Source organism: Ochotona princeps, chromosome X (genome assembly GCF_030435755.1).
Source record: "Ochotona princeps isolate mOchPri1 chromosome X, mOchPri1.hap1, whole genome shotgun sequence".
NCBI classification, from domain to species: Eukaryota; Metazoa; Chordata; class Mammalia; order Lagomorpha; family Ochotonidae; genus Ochotona; species Ochotona princeps.
The window spans coordinates 45,130,363-45,146,254 of NC_080865.1; the positions used below are offsets into that span (position 1 = coordinate 45,130,363).

Here is a 15,892-nt window from a genome sequence, read left to right on the forward strand (position 1 = left end):
CAGTAGCATGCTTTCATTTTTCTTTTCAATCACAGGTTTAATACTCCATTAGGTAATGATATCAACACATGGCAAATAGAAAATGATAGGGCCCGGCGGCGTGGCCTAGCGGCTAAAGTCCTCGCCTTGAAAGCCCCGGGATCCATATGGACGCCGGTTCTAATCCCGGCAGCTCCACTTCCCATCCAGCTCCCTGCTTGTGGCCTGGGAAAGCAGTCGAGGACGGCCCAAAGCTTTGGGACCCTGCACCCGCATGGGAGACCCGGAAGAGGTTCCAGGTTCCCGGTTTCGGATAGGCGCGCACCAGCCCATTGCGGCTCACTTGGGGAGTGAATCATCGGATGGAAGATCTTCCTCTCTGTCTCTCCTCCTCTCTGTATATCTGGCTGTAATAAAAAATGAATAAATCTTTAAAAAAATAGAAAATGATAATAATATGATAATAACAAATAACAAACAAGAAACAAAAGACAAAAACAAAAGAAAAAACAGGAGCAAAAAAACACACAAAAAAGCAAAAACACCCTACTGTTCCCCAGAAGTATAAACAAAGGCTGTGCATAATAATAAAAAGAATGTCACTTTTGCACCTAAAGATTACATTTCTGTGGATTATTAGCTTTGTTGTTGACTTTCTTGAGCTCTTTGTATATCCTAGATATTAATCCTGCATTAGCTGAATGGTTTGCAAATGTTTTATCCCATTCTGTTGGTTGCCTCTTCACTTGGTTTAGCGTTTTTTTTTTGTTGTTGTTTCACAGTAGCCATTTAGCTTGATATAATTTCATTAGTCTATTATTGTTTTATTGTTTGTGCCTATGCCAATGTCTTTCAGTGTCTCTCCTAAGTTTTCCTCTAGCAATTTGATGCTTATCAAATCATAGATTTAGGTCTTTTGATCCATTGTGAGTTGGTTTTCTTTTCTTTTTTTTTTCCTTTTTAAATACATTTTATTATTATTGTTATTATTTTATAGTATAGTTTCATATTCCCTTATCCCTTCCCCAGTTCCCTCCCCACCCCCCCAGTTCCTCTATATCATTACTAACGTATAGTTCTTCATACTCAGTCATATGTCCATCATTGCGGGCCTGGACAATGGCAGAGAGTCCAGAATCCTATTGTCAAGATATAGTAAACAGTTTCATTGTAAGTCCATCTTTGTCTGGAAGCAGAAATGCATACCACACTACATCCTCACATCTGGATGTTAGTCTTCATTTCACAGCTACTGTACATCTCCTTAAATGAAAAGTCATGATTCAAAATCAACAATAGAAAGAAAAGAGGAAATTTACAATGCCATGAAGATAAATGACATGTTACTAGATATGACAGTCTCCATTACACAGCTACTATACATCCCCTTAAATGAAGAGCCACAAAACAAAATCAACAACAGGAAGAAAAAAGAAATTAACAATACCAAGAAGTTAAATAACATGCTATTAAATGACTAATGTGTAGCTGAAGAAATGAAAATCAAGAACCTTCTTGAAGAAAATGATGCTACTGTATGATATACGAGTCATTGAATGATTTAATCAGAAGGAAGTGTTTTGAAGAGATGAAACTAACAGAGAATAACAAAACCCATGTGATATAGTTTCCGCTAATCTTTGTTGAAGTGTGTCTCCTCCAGACAATAAGCAGATGGTTTTTTTTTTTTTTAATCCAGTGTACTACTCTATGATGTTTGATTGAGCTTAAGCCATTTACATTCAGAGTTTAATATACATGGGTGTTACGTTGGTCCTGTCATTTTAGGAATGGGTTGTTCATTGGTTTAGTCTTCTGTTGTCATTTTACTGGGATGTTCTTCACGTTTGCCTTTGGTTTTGGTAGGTGCTATTCCTCTTCTCTGTGAAGAGAACATCTTGAAGTATCATTTGTAGGGCAGGTTTGGAAGAGGCAAATTCTTTTAGATTTTCTTTACTGTGGAAGAATTTTATTTCATTTTCGAAGACAAAACAAAGTTTTGCTGGGTATGCTATCCTGGGCCCGAAAATTTTTTCTTTTAGAATCTGAAATATGTCACTCCATTCTCTTCTGGCCTGTAGAGTTTCCTGTGAGAGATCTCCTGTGAGCTTAATTGGCTTTCCTTTATATGTCAATTGATTTTTTTTCACATGCACATTTAAGGATCTTTTCCTTATGTTCAATTGAAGAGAGCTTGATGATCATATGTTGTGGTGAAGATCGCTTTTGATCAAGCCTGTTGGGAGTTCTGTGCCCCTCCTGGATCTTGTTTCCCAATTCTTCCTCTAGGTTAGGGAAATTTTCCTTTATTATTTCACTAAATACATTTGCAAGCTCAGCTTCTCTTTCTGCACCTTCTGGGACTCCCATAACTCTTCTATTTGGCCTCTTCATAGTGTCTTTCAATTCTTGAATACTTTTTTTGGCCTGATCCAGCTCTGCTTCCAGCTTTTTGTTTGCTTCTGCCTGGTGACAGGAAATATCTTCCAATTCTGAGATTCTTTCTTCTGCTTGCTTCATTCTATTTTGGAGACTCTCCATTGTACTCTTAATTTGCTCTACTGTATTCTTAATTTCTGATATACCAGCCTTGATTTGCTTTATTGCTTCCTTAAATTCTTTGAACTCTTGCATGAGCTTCTCATTGTTGATCAGAATCTTTAAAATGAATCATGGATTCTGTGTGCCCCATTTTCTCGATGTCTTCCTCAGTTAACTCTGAGATTGGCATAGGGTTTTGCTCCCTTGCAGGAGAGTTTTTGGCAATATTCATCGTGCCTTTGTCTCTTCTTTTGCTCTTGATCATTGTACTTCTGGTTAGCGGAGTCTTCTCCTTTTGGCAGGTTTCTAAGCTGTGTCACCCACAGGTCTACAATGCGATTTTAGTTATTGCGGTTGGTACACAACTTTTTCCTTGCAGCCCACTTGTGCCACAACCTCCAGCAAGTTCCAGGTTTGGGTTCTTATGTCAGATTTCCAGCGTGGTCTCCATAGCCGCAGCTCTTGGCTCACCACTCGCCACCTCCTGTGATTCCGTGGTGAGGCTGCACCGTTGTCTCTGCAACCTTTCTCCCTCTTCCGGTTGGAGCAGGTCCCAGGATTAGAGAGACACCAGGTGTCCTATACAATTAGGTTGTTGGTAGTGTTGATCTTGCTGGAACCTGTTGGACATTAGGTCTGGGTGCCACACGGACCTATTTTGACCCGTACGATGCCACAGTCAGTACTATTTTCCTGCAGGACCAGTGCAATCTCGGACCTCAGCGAGTTCTCGTGAGCTCAGCACATGTGCAGTTCACTGTTGTCCCCTGCAGTCCCAAAGCTATTGCCACAGTGCACAAAATGGCGCCTGATATACAACCACTACAGTTCTTGATCTGCTGGCCGTCAGATCCGAGGGCTGTCCCAGACCTGTCCTGGGTGGAACCCGTAGAATGCTACGTTGCTGCAGTTCACCCAGACAGAAATGAGCTCACTCCCAGCTCAGCGCATGCTCAGTCCTCTCCCTCACCCTTTCCTCCTTACGCAAAATGGCGCCCAATTCAGCTCTAGGGGGCTGACTGGACTGTGAAATCCACTCTGTTCTCGCACTGCCCATCTGAGATCTGCTGCTCTGTCTCTGCTCCTGGTCAATTCGAACGGACCAGCAGGACGGACAGTTCTTTGTCTGGGTTCACCACCCGAGCTGACAGTGAAAGTCCCTTCCCAACTGGTTGCTGGTGGAGTTCTGGCTGCTGTGGAGTTCAGATCGCCGTGCTGGAGTATCAGTCTCTGCAACACCACACTGCTGTGCCTGCTGCTTTCCTGTGTCTGTCATTCTCCAGGTACCCCTCTGCTGTTGTTCTGTCCTTTCCTATTTCCTGAAATATGTCCACTCTGCTTCATCCTGGCTAAATGTTTTTCCGTCTGTATAAACGTGTTCTTACCCTATTCCGCCATCTTGATTCTCTCAGTTTTCTTTTTGGAGAGGCTTTGTTTCATGTATAGATTCAAATTTCCCAGCAACATTTACTGAAGAGCTGTCCTCTCTCTAGGGATTGACTTTAACTTGTTTGTCAAAGATTAGTTGGTTATAGATGTGTGAATTAATTTCTGCGGTTCCTATTCTATTTCATTGAGCTACATGTCTGTTTTTGTGCCAGTTGCAGGTTGTTTTGATTATAAGTGCCCTGTAGCATGTGTTGAAATCAATATTGTCAATGTTCGGACTTGTTGTTTTGGTTAAGATTGCTTTAGCTACTTGGAGTTGCTTGTGTTTCCATATGAATTTTCACATTGTTTTTCCTTGATCTGAGAAGAATTGGTATTTTAATTGAGATAATATTGAATTTGTAAATTGCTTTGGGTAGTATGGATATTTCGAGGACATTAATTCTTCCAATCATTAAACATGGAAGAGTTTTCTATTGTGTGTGTGTGTGTCTCTTCCTCTATTTATTTCTTTTCTCTTAGTTTCTTTTCATTCCGGATCAGCGCAGCACTGGCTGCTGTACTCACTTGGGGAGTGAACCATCGGACAGAAGATCTTCCTCTCTGTCTCTCCTCCTCTCTGTATATCTGACTTTGTAACAAAAATAAATAAATCTTTAAAAAAAGCTACTAATGTCCCTCACTGGTGTAGCTGAATAAGTACATGCTTCTAGCTTCTGAGTTCAGTTTCCTGCTAATACAGATTCTGAGAGGCAGCAGTTGATAGCTGCCACCCATGTAGGAATCCCAGATTGAGTGACTAGTTCCTAGCTTCAGCCTGGCCCATTCCTGATGATTGTGGACATTTTGGGAGTGAGGCAGCAGATTGGAACAATCTGTCTCTCAAAAAAAAAAAATACTAATATGGAAAAAGTGTATGGAAAGAACAGAATTAAAAATAACTATTTTGCTGCAAAAGTTTTTGAAATCTATAGGGTTTTTTTGATAGTACACTTATCTCTAGACCTTTTGAAAGCCCCTCATATAGCCTGATTTCCTTAGAATCTATTTCCAGAGGCAAAAATGCTAGTTGTTTATAAAATTAGAACAACTTCAAAGTCTTTAGAAATGACCAGACTCTAGCTTTGGAATGTATATTTCTTTTTTTTTAAAAAAAGATTTTATTATTATTGGAAAGCCGGATATACAGAGAGGAGAAGAGACAGAGAGGAAGATCTTCCATCCGATGTTTCACTCCCCAAGTGAGCCGCAATGGGCCGGTACTGCGCCAATCCGATGCCGGGACCAGGAACCTCTTCCGGGTCTCCCACGCAGGTGTAGGGTCCCAATGCATTGGGCCGTCCTCAACTGCTTTCTCAGGCCACAAGCAGGGAGCTAGATGGGAAGTGGAGCTGCCGGGATTAGAACCGGCGCCCATATGGGATCCCGGGGCTTTCAAGGCGAGGACTTTTAGCCACTAGGCCACGCCGCTGGGCCCATGGAATGTATATTTCTTAAGCTCAGGAACATCCTAGGTTTTTTTGGGTCTTCCCCTCTGAATGGGTCTTTGGGTCAATATTTACATTGAACTTTGAAGAGTTGGAGCTGGATGCATGATATAGGGGAATTTGGTTCTTATGGGATAGGTGGGATTGTTTTTCTGTTGGAAACAGTAGTGGTGACACTTTGTGAATATAGACAATATTTCCCCTCTACCCAAATAGGTATAAACAAAATTTACTCCCAGGTTGTTGTGGGGTTACTAAGAGCACAGATGAGGGTACCTCAAAAAGTTTGTGGAAAATGTAATGAAAAGATACACATATTTTGGTTTAAAAATTTTGGTTCCCAAATATTTTTATAATACATATTTTACTTGGATTTGTTAAAAAAAAAGATTATTTGAAAGGCAGAGAGAGGAAAAGATCTTTCATCCAATGGCTCACTGGAGCTGAGCTAATCTGAAGCCAGGAGCTAGGAGCCTCTTCTGGGTCCCCCATGCGAGTGCAGGGTCCCAAGGGTCTGGGCCATCCTCGGCTGCTTTCCCAGGCCACAAGCAGGGAACTGGATGGGAATTGGAGTAGCCAGGGTCCAGACTGGTGCCCATTTGGGGTACCGACATTGTGGGCAATGGCTTTACTCGTTAGGACACAGTATCAGCTCTTAAACATTTTTTTAAGCAAAAATATTTATTTATTTTTATTGGAAAGACAGATTTACAGGAAGGAGAGAAGGAAAGATATTCTACCTGCTGGTTCACTCCCCAAGTGTCTGCTGCAGCCTGAGCTGAGCTGATCAATCTGAAGCCAGGAGCCAGGATCCTCTTCCCAGTCTCCGAAATGGGTACAGGGTCACAAGGTTTTGGGCCATCCTCAACTGCTTTCCTATGCCACGAGCAGGGAGCTGGATGGGAAGTGGAGCTGCCAAGATACGAACTGGCATCCACATGGGATCCTGGAGCATGCAACGCGGGGCCTTTAGTCACTGGGCCATCACGCCAGGCCCAGAATGCTTTTCATACCCTTACCCTTTGGTTCAATACCTGCCCATCCATCTTTTAAACAACTCTTCTCTGAAGTCTTATTTGGATCTCTAGGTAGAACTAATCCTGCTCTCCAATGTTCTGTGTGCAACTTTCCAGAAAACTTTGCTTCCTTTTGTTTGACTCCCACTTTTGCATTAAGAGTTAGATAGATGGGGCCCAGTGGCGTGGCCTAGCGGCTTATGTGCTCACCTTGAACGCGCCAGGATTCCATATGGGCGCCGGTTCTAATCCCGGCAGCTCCACTTCCCATCCAGTTCCCTGGTTGTGGCCTGGGAAAGCAGTGGAGGACGGCCCAATGCATTGGGACACTGCACCCGTGTGGGAGACCTGGAGGAGGTTCCAGGTTCCTGGCTTCGGATCGGTGTAGCACCGGCTGTTTTAGCCCACTTGGGGAGTGAATCATTGGACGGAAGATCTCTCTCTCTCCTCTCTGTATATCTGACTTTGTAATAAAAATAAATAAATTTTTTTTTAAAAAAAGAGTTAGGTAGATGAAGAAAAAAATCACTATTTAGATAATCCGTGCTTGCTGAATGAGTGAATGATGGAGTCCAGAGGTTTGAATGTGATCGACAAGTGCTAGATTAATAGCAAAGTAGAACGTCGTCAGTAACAAGCGCTCACAACATCTCCGCTAACCCAGACCTCGAGGACACACTCAAGTCACTGAGGGGTGAGGAGATTAACCCATTTTTCAAGAGTGGTAGTGCTTCCCAAAGGCAAGTTGTGATCTATTGGCTTGGTAAGAGTTGGAGGGTGTGGGGCCTTGTTCCAGGCTTCCTAACTGGGGCTCAATCTCAGGCCTTCGACCTCCAGTGTGAAGTCTTTACCAGCTTACAACAGTAGCAAAACAGTTATCAGAGACCTGATGCAGAAAATCATAGAGGAGATATTGGTAGGAATGGGAGCTCTACCCTTCCAGAGAAAAAACATCAAGTCCTAAGGATATTAACTACCAATGTTGAGAATCTATAAAGTGCCTGGCAATCTGCATAGAAGCTCTCTAATTATTAGCCTAATTCTCAAAATTATTTATTAGCTCCCTCTTCCCTACACATCTGTTCCAAACCCCTTGTGTTACTCTACCCAAGTCTCCCTCCCACTAGTGCACTGCTTTGCTGCAAAACCATCACATCCACTGTCTGGGGGCCCAGGGGAGGGGCTGCGCAAGGCGGGGTCGTCTTGTCGCAGAGCCCGAGTGCGCCTGCGCGGACTGCGGCAGAAGGCGGGGTGTGAAAAGCGGAGTATATTGAGACTTGCGTTCACTGTTGGCCAGAACCTTCCTTCTGTTTCACCACCTCTAATATCAGCTCCAGCAAGTTGCTTGTAACTTTGGTTCTGACGGCGGCAGCAGCGGCGGCGGCGGCCCCGGCAGCAGTAGCTGCAGCGGCTGCGGCGGCGGCGGCAGCAGCGTTACCGCCAGCGGCAATTTTGTGCGGAGGCTCCTACACACCTCGCGTTGTCTCTGTGCCAGCTCACGGGCCTGTGGCTGTCTGCTCCCTTACGCCGCTCGGTCGACAGGACCATGTCTCTGGTAAGCCAGAATTCGCGCCGCCGGCGCCGCAGTGCAAAGGCTACTGCGCTGAACGGCAGCGGCAGGGGTGAAATTCAGGCCCCCAACGCCCCCGAGCTCCCTCCCGCTATGCCAGGCCCGGACGACCCCCAGGGCCTCTGCGACTCCGAGGGTTCCAGCACTTCGGAGCCGCCCACCCCCGGTGACGGCTTCATCGCCTGTGTGCCGCCTCCCGCCTCCGCGGGCTCCAGCTCCTCGCCGCAGCCCACCGTCTCGGCGGGGTCCAACACCTGCGTGCAGCCCACCCCCGGTGAGGGCCCAAGTGCCTCTGGGTCTCCTGTCACCTCTGAGGGGCGCCACAGTTCGGTGCCACTCACTGGGCCGGAGGGCTGCAGCGCCTGTGCACCACCCGGCCCCAGCGAGGGGCAGAGCACCTGCGTGCAGCCCGCGGACTCTGAGGGGTCCATCTCGGCGCCGCCCTCCCCAGCCAAGGGCCCTCGCGCTCGGGCTCCGCCCACCGCCTCGGAGGGATCCAGCCGCTCCGTGCCGCCCCCCGCCAGCGAGGGCCCCAGCGCGGCGGGGCCGCCCACCTTGGCTGAGGACCCCAGCACCTCGAGGCAGCCCAGCGCCTCAGAGGGACTTGGCGCCTCAGTGCCAGCCATCCCTGGCGGGGGCCGGAGCCGCTCGGTGCCGCCCACTCCTGCGGAGGGCTCGAACCGCTGGGTGCAGCCCACCACCTCCAAGGGACGCGGTGCTTCCGTGCTAGCCACTTCTGATAAGGGCCGGAGCACCACCTCGGGGCAGCCCAGCGCCTCGGAGGGCTTCAACGTGCCCCCCACGCATGGCGGGGGCCCGAGCCGCTCGGTGCAGCCCACCACCTCCAAGGCACACAGTGCTTCTGTGCTGCCCGACCCGGGCGAGGGTCCGAGCACCTCTGGGCAGCTCAGAGCCTCCAAGGGGTGTGGCACTTCCATGCTGCCCGACCCGGGCGAGGGTCCGAGCACTTCTCGGCTGCCCATGGCCTCTGAAGAGCCTGCTGCATTGTTGAGTCCTAGTGCCTCCGTGGGCCGGAACCTCTGCAAGTGCTCCATTGCTGTGCCAAACCGTAAGGTGGTCAGGGCTTCTGCTGACTATGAGGGTCCCAAGGGTGCAGCAGGCCCCATGGAATTCCAGGTCCTGAGAGACTGTGAGAGTTCCAACTGCATAACCATTATGGGCCTGGGCACTTCGCCTGTTGTCCTAACTCTGAAGCCCCAGGATCCCATGGAGCAGAATGTAGCTGAGCTGCTGCAATTCCTGCTGGTGAAAGATCAGAGCAAGTACCCTATCAGGGAGTCTGAGATGCGGGAATATATTGATAAGGAATATCGCAGCCAGTTCTCTGAGATTCTCAAAAGAGCTGCGGCCCACCTGGAGTGCATTTTTAGGTTTGAATTAAAGGAACTTGACCCTGAGCAGCGCACCTACATTCTGCTCAACAAACTGGGCCCTGTGCCCTTTGAAGGCTTAGAAGAGATCCCCAATGGGCCTAAGATGGGGCTCCTGATGATGATTCTTGGACAAATATTTCTAAATGGCAACCAAGCCAGAGAGGCTGAGATTTGGGAAATGCTCTGGAGGATGGGGGTGCAGCGAGAGAGGAGGCTTTCTGTTTTTGGAAACCCCAAGAGACTTCTGTCTATAGAGTTTGTGTGGCAGCGCTACCTGGACTATAGGCCGATAACCAACCATGAACAGGTAGAATATGAATTTTTCTGGGGCCCACGATCCCACCTAGAAACCAGCAAGATGAAAATTCTCAAGTTCATGGCCAGGATCTACAATAAAGATCCCATGGACTGGCCAGAGCAATACAACGAGGCTCTGGAGGAAGAAGCTATTCGAGCGGCTGCTGAGGAATGGCAGGCTTTCCCTCAATTTAGGAGGCCCTACTTCGAGGAAATTCCTGCAGAGGTACCAAACCCTGATTTAGATGTTTCTGCCTATCCCTCAAAATACCCCCCGCATTCGTGGCCTGAATCAAGAATGGAAAGCAAGTCCAGGAAACTGGTGCAACTGTTTCTGCTTATGGATTCCACGAAGCTGCCCATACCAAAGAAGGGAATTCTGTACTACATTGGCCGAGAGTGCAGCAAGGTGTTCCCTGACCTCCTGAATCGTGCTGCTCGCACCCTGAACCATGTCTATGGGACAGAATTAGTGGTACTTGATCCTAGAAACCACTCCTATACGCTCTACAACCGAAGGGAAATGGAAGACACGGAAGAGATCGTCGACAGTCCAAACAGGCCTGGCAACAACTTCCTGATGCAGGTTCTAAGCTTCATCTTTATTATGGGCAACCACGCCAAGGAGTCTGCAGTCTGGGCCTTCCTGCGGGGCTTAGGGGTTCAGTCTGGGAGAAAGCATGTGATTACCTGCAGGTATCTGAGTCAGCGCTATATAGACAGTTTGCGGGTTCCTGACAGCGACCCAGTGCAGTATGAGTTTGTGTGGGGTCCTAGAGCCCGCCTGGAAACCTCCAAGATGAAAGCTCTGCGGTATGTGGCCAGAATCCACAGAAAGGAGCCCCAGGACTGGCCGCAGCAGTACAGGGAGGCAATCGAAGATGAAGCCAACAGAGCTGATGCAGGGCGCAGGCAATTCTTTGTTCACAACTTCAGATAGAGGAATGTGTAGCCCTCAGAGGGGCCTTGCAAGGCAGGCCCTGAGAGCCCTGAGTCTCATGTGTTGGGGGCGGGGGGATGTGTGTGTGTTACATAATGTATTTGGTATTTGTGTTCCAGGTCCACTTATGTCTTTTCAAGTTTTGTTCCTGTTTGGTATCCTGAAAAGTTTCAATCATTTTAATATATTGTCCAGTAATGTAAATGTGACTGACCAGTTGGTATCTCTGCTGTATTTTGGTACAAGAGTTTTGATGGCATTACAAAATGCTTTGGGAATCTTTCCAGCTTGTTGCATCATCTGGATGAGGATATATAGCAAATAGCTAGAAATATAAGCTTTTCTTGGAAGTTTGAACACATTCACCAGTAAAGTAACATAACTTCAGGTGTTAAATATAATAACAAAAGAAAAAGCACTCTAGGTTGTGGCTGGCTTTTCTTTCTGTCTGCTATTGTGTAAGAATACTGATGTTTACCTGTATTTGCTTTGCTGTGCTGAAATGTAATGACAAATAAAAGGTTAAAAATCAAGCCTAATGCTAATTCAGTAATTTATTTAACAAATACTTATTAAGTTTCTTTCATGAACACAGTGGTATACAAGACTATAAGAGCATCTGCCCTAGAACTCATAGACTGGATAAGTATAGGGGAGGTAATTTTTAAAAAAGATGTATTTACTTTTATTTGAAAGGCACATTTACCGAGAGAAAGACAGACTTTCCATCTGCTAGTTTACTCCTCCATTGGCTACAATGACTGGAGCTGAACCAATCTGAAGCCAGAAGCCAGGAGCTACTTTCAGTTCTCCTATGTGGGAGCAGTGGCCCAAGTATTTGCTCCATCCTCTGCTGCCTTCCCAGGTCATAAACAAGGAGCTGGATGAGAAGTGGAGCAGCCGGGACTAGAACCGGTTCCCCTATGGGCACTGACATCAGTGCCACAGGTAGAGGCTTAGCTCACTATACCACCATGTGGTTTCCAGAGTGGGGAGCTGATTTAAACCAGCAATTTGATTATAGTGTTTTGAGTAGACTAAGTAGACAGTGCTGTAAGAAGAGGCACACTTAAACCAATTCCTGGCATCTTCAGGGTGGTTCTTGCAGGAGATAATGTAAATGGGAGGACAGAGGTGGGATCCCTGATAGAATCATGAGCTAGTTGTTTCAAAGCTGCATTTTATTGTTTGTGAAAGGAAGTCATAGATGTGAAGGCGCTGAATCGAAGGAGCCAACATGTCCCATTAAGAAGTATGAGTCAGTTTTCTCTAAGTCATATTGTGCTTTTTAAAAAGTTTCCAGGTCTCAGTGGCTTATAGCAAAACTTTTTTTTTTTGCTTTATTTGATAGACCCTTCATAGATTTTCTATGAATCTTTTTATGTTCTCTTCATCCAGGTAACTAAGCTCAAGGAGCTATTTTTTTAATTTTAATTTTTATTATTTTTTATTTTTTAGCAAAGTCATGTTTTCTAACATAAATACGATTGCCAAAATATTTGCTTTTACATAGATAAGAATATTCTCAACATTTCAAGGAGCTATTTTTATGGTAGAAGTGAAAGAGTTATAGTGGAACCATGTGAAATTTTTTTTTTTAATTTGAAAGGTGAATTTATAGAGAGGCAGAGAGAGAAAGGCAGGGAGAGAGAGAGAGAGAGAGAGAGAGAGAAAGAGAGAGTTAGTTTCCATTCACTGATTCACTCCTGAAGTGGTCACAGTGGCTAGAGCTGGACCTGTTTGTAGTCAAGAATCAGGAGCATCTTTCAGGTCTCCCATGTGCATTCAGGGACCCAAGCACATGGGCCATGCTTTGCTGCTTTTCCTAGGACATTAGCAGCAAGCTGGATTGCCAAGTACAGCAGTCAGATTCCTGCCCATAAGGGATGTGGCACTGCAGGCAGAACCTTAGTCTGCTATGCCATGGAACCAGCAGCACCATGTGATAATCCTTAAAAATCTTACTCAGAAATGGAATATTATGATCATAGTTCATTGGAAAAAAATTCATATGGCCAAAGTTATTGTCAGTGGAGTGGGACTGGGACTCCTCCCACAGGGAGGGATATGTTACAATGGGCTCAGCAGAAGCTAAATTCATTTTGAATAAAAGTTTAGTATACCATACAGGAATTGAGGAGAGCAAGAGAGAGAAAGGGAGGAAGAGGGAGAGAAGGAGAGGGGGAGGGGAGAAGGGAGAGGCAGAAAAAAAGGGAGAGATAGAGGGAGAGAGTTTGAGAGAGGGAGAGAAGGAGAGTGTAGGAAAGAGGGAGAAAAGAAGGAAGAGGGACAGAAAGAGGAAGGGGGGAGAGAGGAAGAGAGGGAGAAAGGGACAAAGAGGAATAGAGGCAGTGGAAATGAGGGAAATGGAGAGAATGAGAGTGAGGGAGAGAGAGTGAGATGGAGAAAGAGGGAGAAGAGAGGAAGGGAGAGTAGAAGAGAGGGAGAGAGGGAGAGAGGGCAGAGGAAGAAAGGGGGAATGCAGAGAGGGAGGGAGAGAGTAGAAAAGAGAGAGTAGAAGAGAGGGTGAGAGAAAAGGAGAAGGGGGAGGAAGAGGGGGAGGGAGAGGAGGGGGAGGGAGAGGAGGGGGAGGGAGAGGAAGGCGAGCAAGAGGGACAGAGAGGGATGGGGGAATGGGGAGAAGGAGAGAGCAAGGGAGAGAGGGAGAAGGGAGGAAGAGAGAAAGAGGGGAGAGGGACTGAGAGAGGGAGAGAGGCAGAGAGAAGAGGAGATGCAGAGAGAATGGAGGGAGAGAGGGAGAGGAAGAAAGGGTGAGGGAGAGCCAGAGAGGGAGCTAGAGAGGGAGAGAGGGAGGGAGACTGGGAGAGGAGAGGGAGCAAGAGACCAGGAGTGGGAGAGAGGGAGAGAGGAGAGGGAGAGGGGAGGGAGAGAGACAGAAGGAAAAGAGAGAGAGACAGAGAAATGGAGGGAGAGGGGAAGGACAGGCTTACCTTTGCCACAACCAGTGCTTGACCAGGATAAACCAGCAACTTAAAACTCAATTCGGGTCTCCCACAGGAATGGTGGTGACCCAAGGACTTAGTCATTGTCTACTACTTCCCAGAATGCACATTAGCAGGAAGCTGGAGACAGAAGTGGAACTGAGACTTAGACCCAGACCCTCCAATATGGGATGTGACATCCCAAGTGACATCTTAAATTCTGTGTCAAACACCTATCTCTGTAACTTAGGTTTGACAAGATTATTTTGGGACTTGTATTGAAAACTAATTTTAGCATAGTAGTTACTTCTTTTTAAAAAATAAAGTTTTATTTATTTATTTGAAAGTCAGAGTAACAGAGGGAGAGGTGGAGAAGGTGGAGAGAGAGAGGGGGGTTGGGGATATCTTTTATTGGCTGGCTCACTCCCCATATGGCTAGTCTGAAGTCAGGAGCTAGGAAACTCCATCCAGGTCTACCAAGTGGATGGCAGGGGCCCAAAATACTTGGACAATCCTTCACTGGCTTCCCAGGTGCACCAGCAGGTAGCTGGATTGGAAATGAAGCAACCAAGATTTTAAGCAGAGCCCTGATATGGAATGCCGGAGTCTCACAGTTGATAGCTTAACCCACTGTACAATATCAGTTCCAGCCCACTATCTGTTAGGAAAAAACCTTGGAATTCAAACTCAGTGATATCAAGGTTAAAAGGCCTTAGGGCATAGTGATTAAGGGCATGTGGTCTAGAATCACAGTGCCTGAGGACAAAGTCTGGCTGTCTCTTATACTTACTTTTTTTTAAAAAAAGATTTATTTTTATTACAAAGTCAGATATACAGAGAGGAAGAGAGACAGAGAGAAAGATCTTCCATCTGATGATTCACTCCCCAAGTGAGTGCAACAGTCTCCCACACGGGTGCAGAGTCCCAGGGCTTTGTCCTCGACTGCCTTCCCAGGCCACAAGCAGGCAGCTGGACAGGAAGTGGAGCTGCCGGGATCAGAACCAGCGCCCATATGGGATCCTGGCGTGTTCAAGGCTAGGACTTTAGTTGCTAGGCTACCGCTAGGCTACCATGCCGGGCCCTCTTGCGCTTACTTTGTGTGAGATCTTGGCAAGTTACTTAACCACTTTCTGTCTCAGATTCCTTATCCATAAAATGGGAATAATAGTTTTTGTAGATCTTTATATTATAAGAAGGAAATGTATCAATATGTAAAAAAAAATCAGGACTTGGCCTATATTAAGCAATATATGGGTAATATTTTTGCTGGTTAATTTTCTGGGGATAGTACTATGAAATGGAGATTTCCTTGCAGAAATATTGTTGGTCAACAGTTTTGGGTTCAACATCTAGGATAAAGCAAAAGAAGAATTGTGCATAGGGAAAAGTTGAGTGGTGATATAGTCACAGAAAATGGCTTAGCTGATTTCATAGGGAGTTCTGGAATTGTCACAAATTAGGAAAAGGGAGTTGAACTTCAAATTCCTATACCTGGGGCCAGTACACACCAGGCTAGGCCTCTGCCTGTGGTGCCAGCAACCCATAATAGGCACTGGTTTGAGTTCCATCTGCTTTACTTCCCTTCCAGCTCCCTGCCTGTGGCCTCGCAAAGCAGTCAAGAATGGCCCAAAGCCTTGGGAGCCTGTACCTTATATGGGAGACTAGGAAGAAGCTCTTAGTTCCTGGCTTTGGTTGGGCTCAGCTCTGGCCTTTGTGGCCATTTGGGGGGTGAACCAGTGGCTGGAAGATTTCTGTACCTCTCCTTTTCTCTCTGTAACCCTGCCATTCAAATAAAAACAGACACACACACACACACACACACACACAAACACACACATTTAAAAGTTAATCCTTATGCTGGGGACATCTGCATGACACATCATCCACAACCACTGTTGTTGTTTTTGTTGGTTTCTCTGTCCTCTTCTTTTATAATTTATCTCATTGTTATTACTGGTATTGCTATTTTTATTGTCATAATTAAGAAAAGATATGAAATATTTTCTCATTCTTTTTGCGGACATATAAGTCCCATATAACTGATTCATGTTACGTTTGGCATAACTTTCCTAAAGGAGACACTCTAATAATAGAACTCCATTTACCTCTAAGTTCTGTGTCACTTACCTGTTCTTCCATATTTTAATAGGCTTTTGTGTCATATTCTTTCTAGAAAACTGCACCTATGCAAGTATCCTCATTTTTTCTGTATTTTATTTGAAATGAAGAGGAGCAAAGACACATCGACACAAAGAAATCTGTGCTGGTTCATTTTCCAAATATCTGCAGCAACTGGGGCTGGTTCAGGCTGAAACCAGGAGCTGGGAACTCCATCTA

The 15,892-nt window shown here is 46.0% G+C and overlaps 2 protein-coding genes and 1 pseudogene across 2 annotated transcripts in view; 2 read left to right on the plus strand and 1 right to left on the minus strand.

Annotated features, from left to right (window-relative positions):
• The window catches only part of LOC101522742 (small ribosomal subunit protein uS10-like), a 49,483-nt pseudogene extending 41,523 nt beyond the window's left edge, over nt 1-7,960 (minus strand).
• The window catches only part of LOC131478608 (trafficking protein particle complex subunit 13-like), a 91,430-nt gene that overhangs the window by 37,388 nt on the left and 38,150 nt on the right, over nt 1-15,892 (plus strand). The gene's annotated exons all lie outside the window — the stretch shown is intronic.
• Nucleotides 7,680-11,115, plus strand: MAGEE1 (MAGE family member E1). The gene has a single exon (XM_004592802.4). It carries the CDS (start codon nt 7,959-7,961, stop codon nt 10,611-10,613), a length of 2,655 nt encoding a protein of 884 aa, XP_004592859.2. The 5' UTR covers nt 7,680-7,958; the 3' UTR covers nt 10,614-11,115.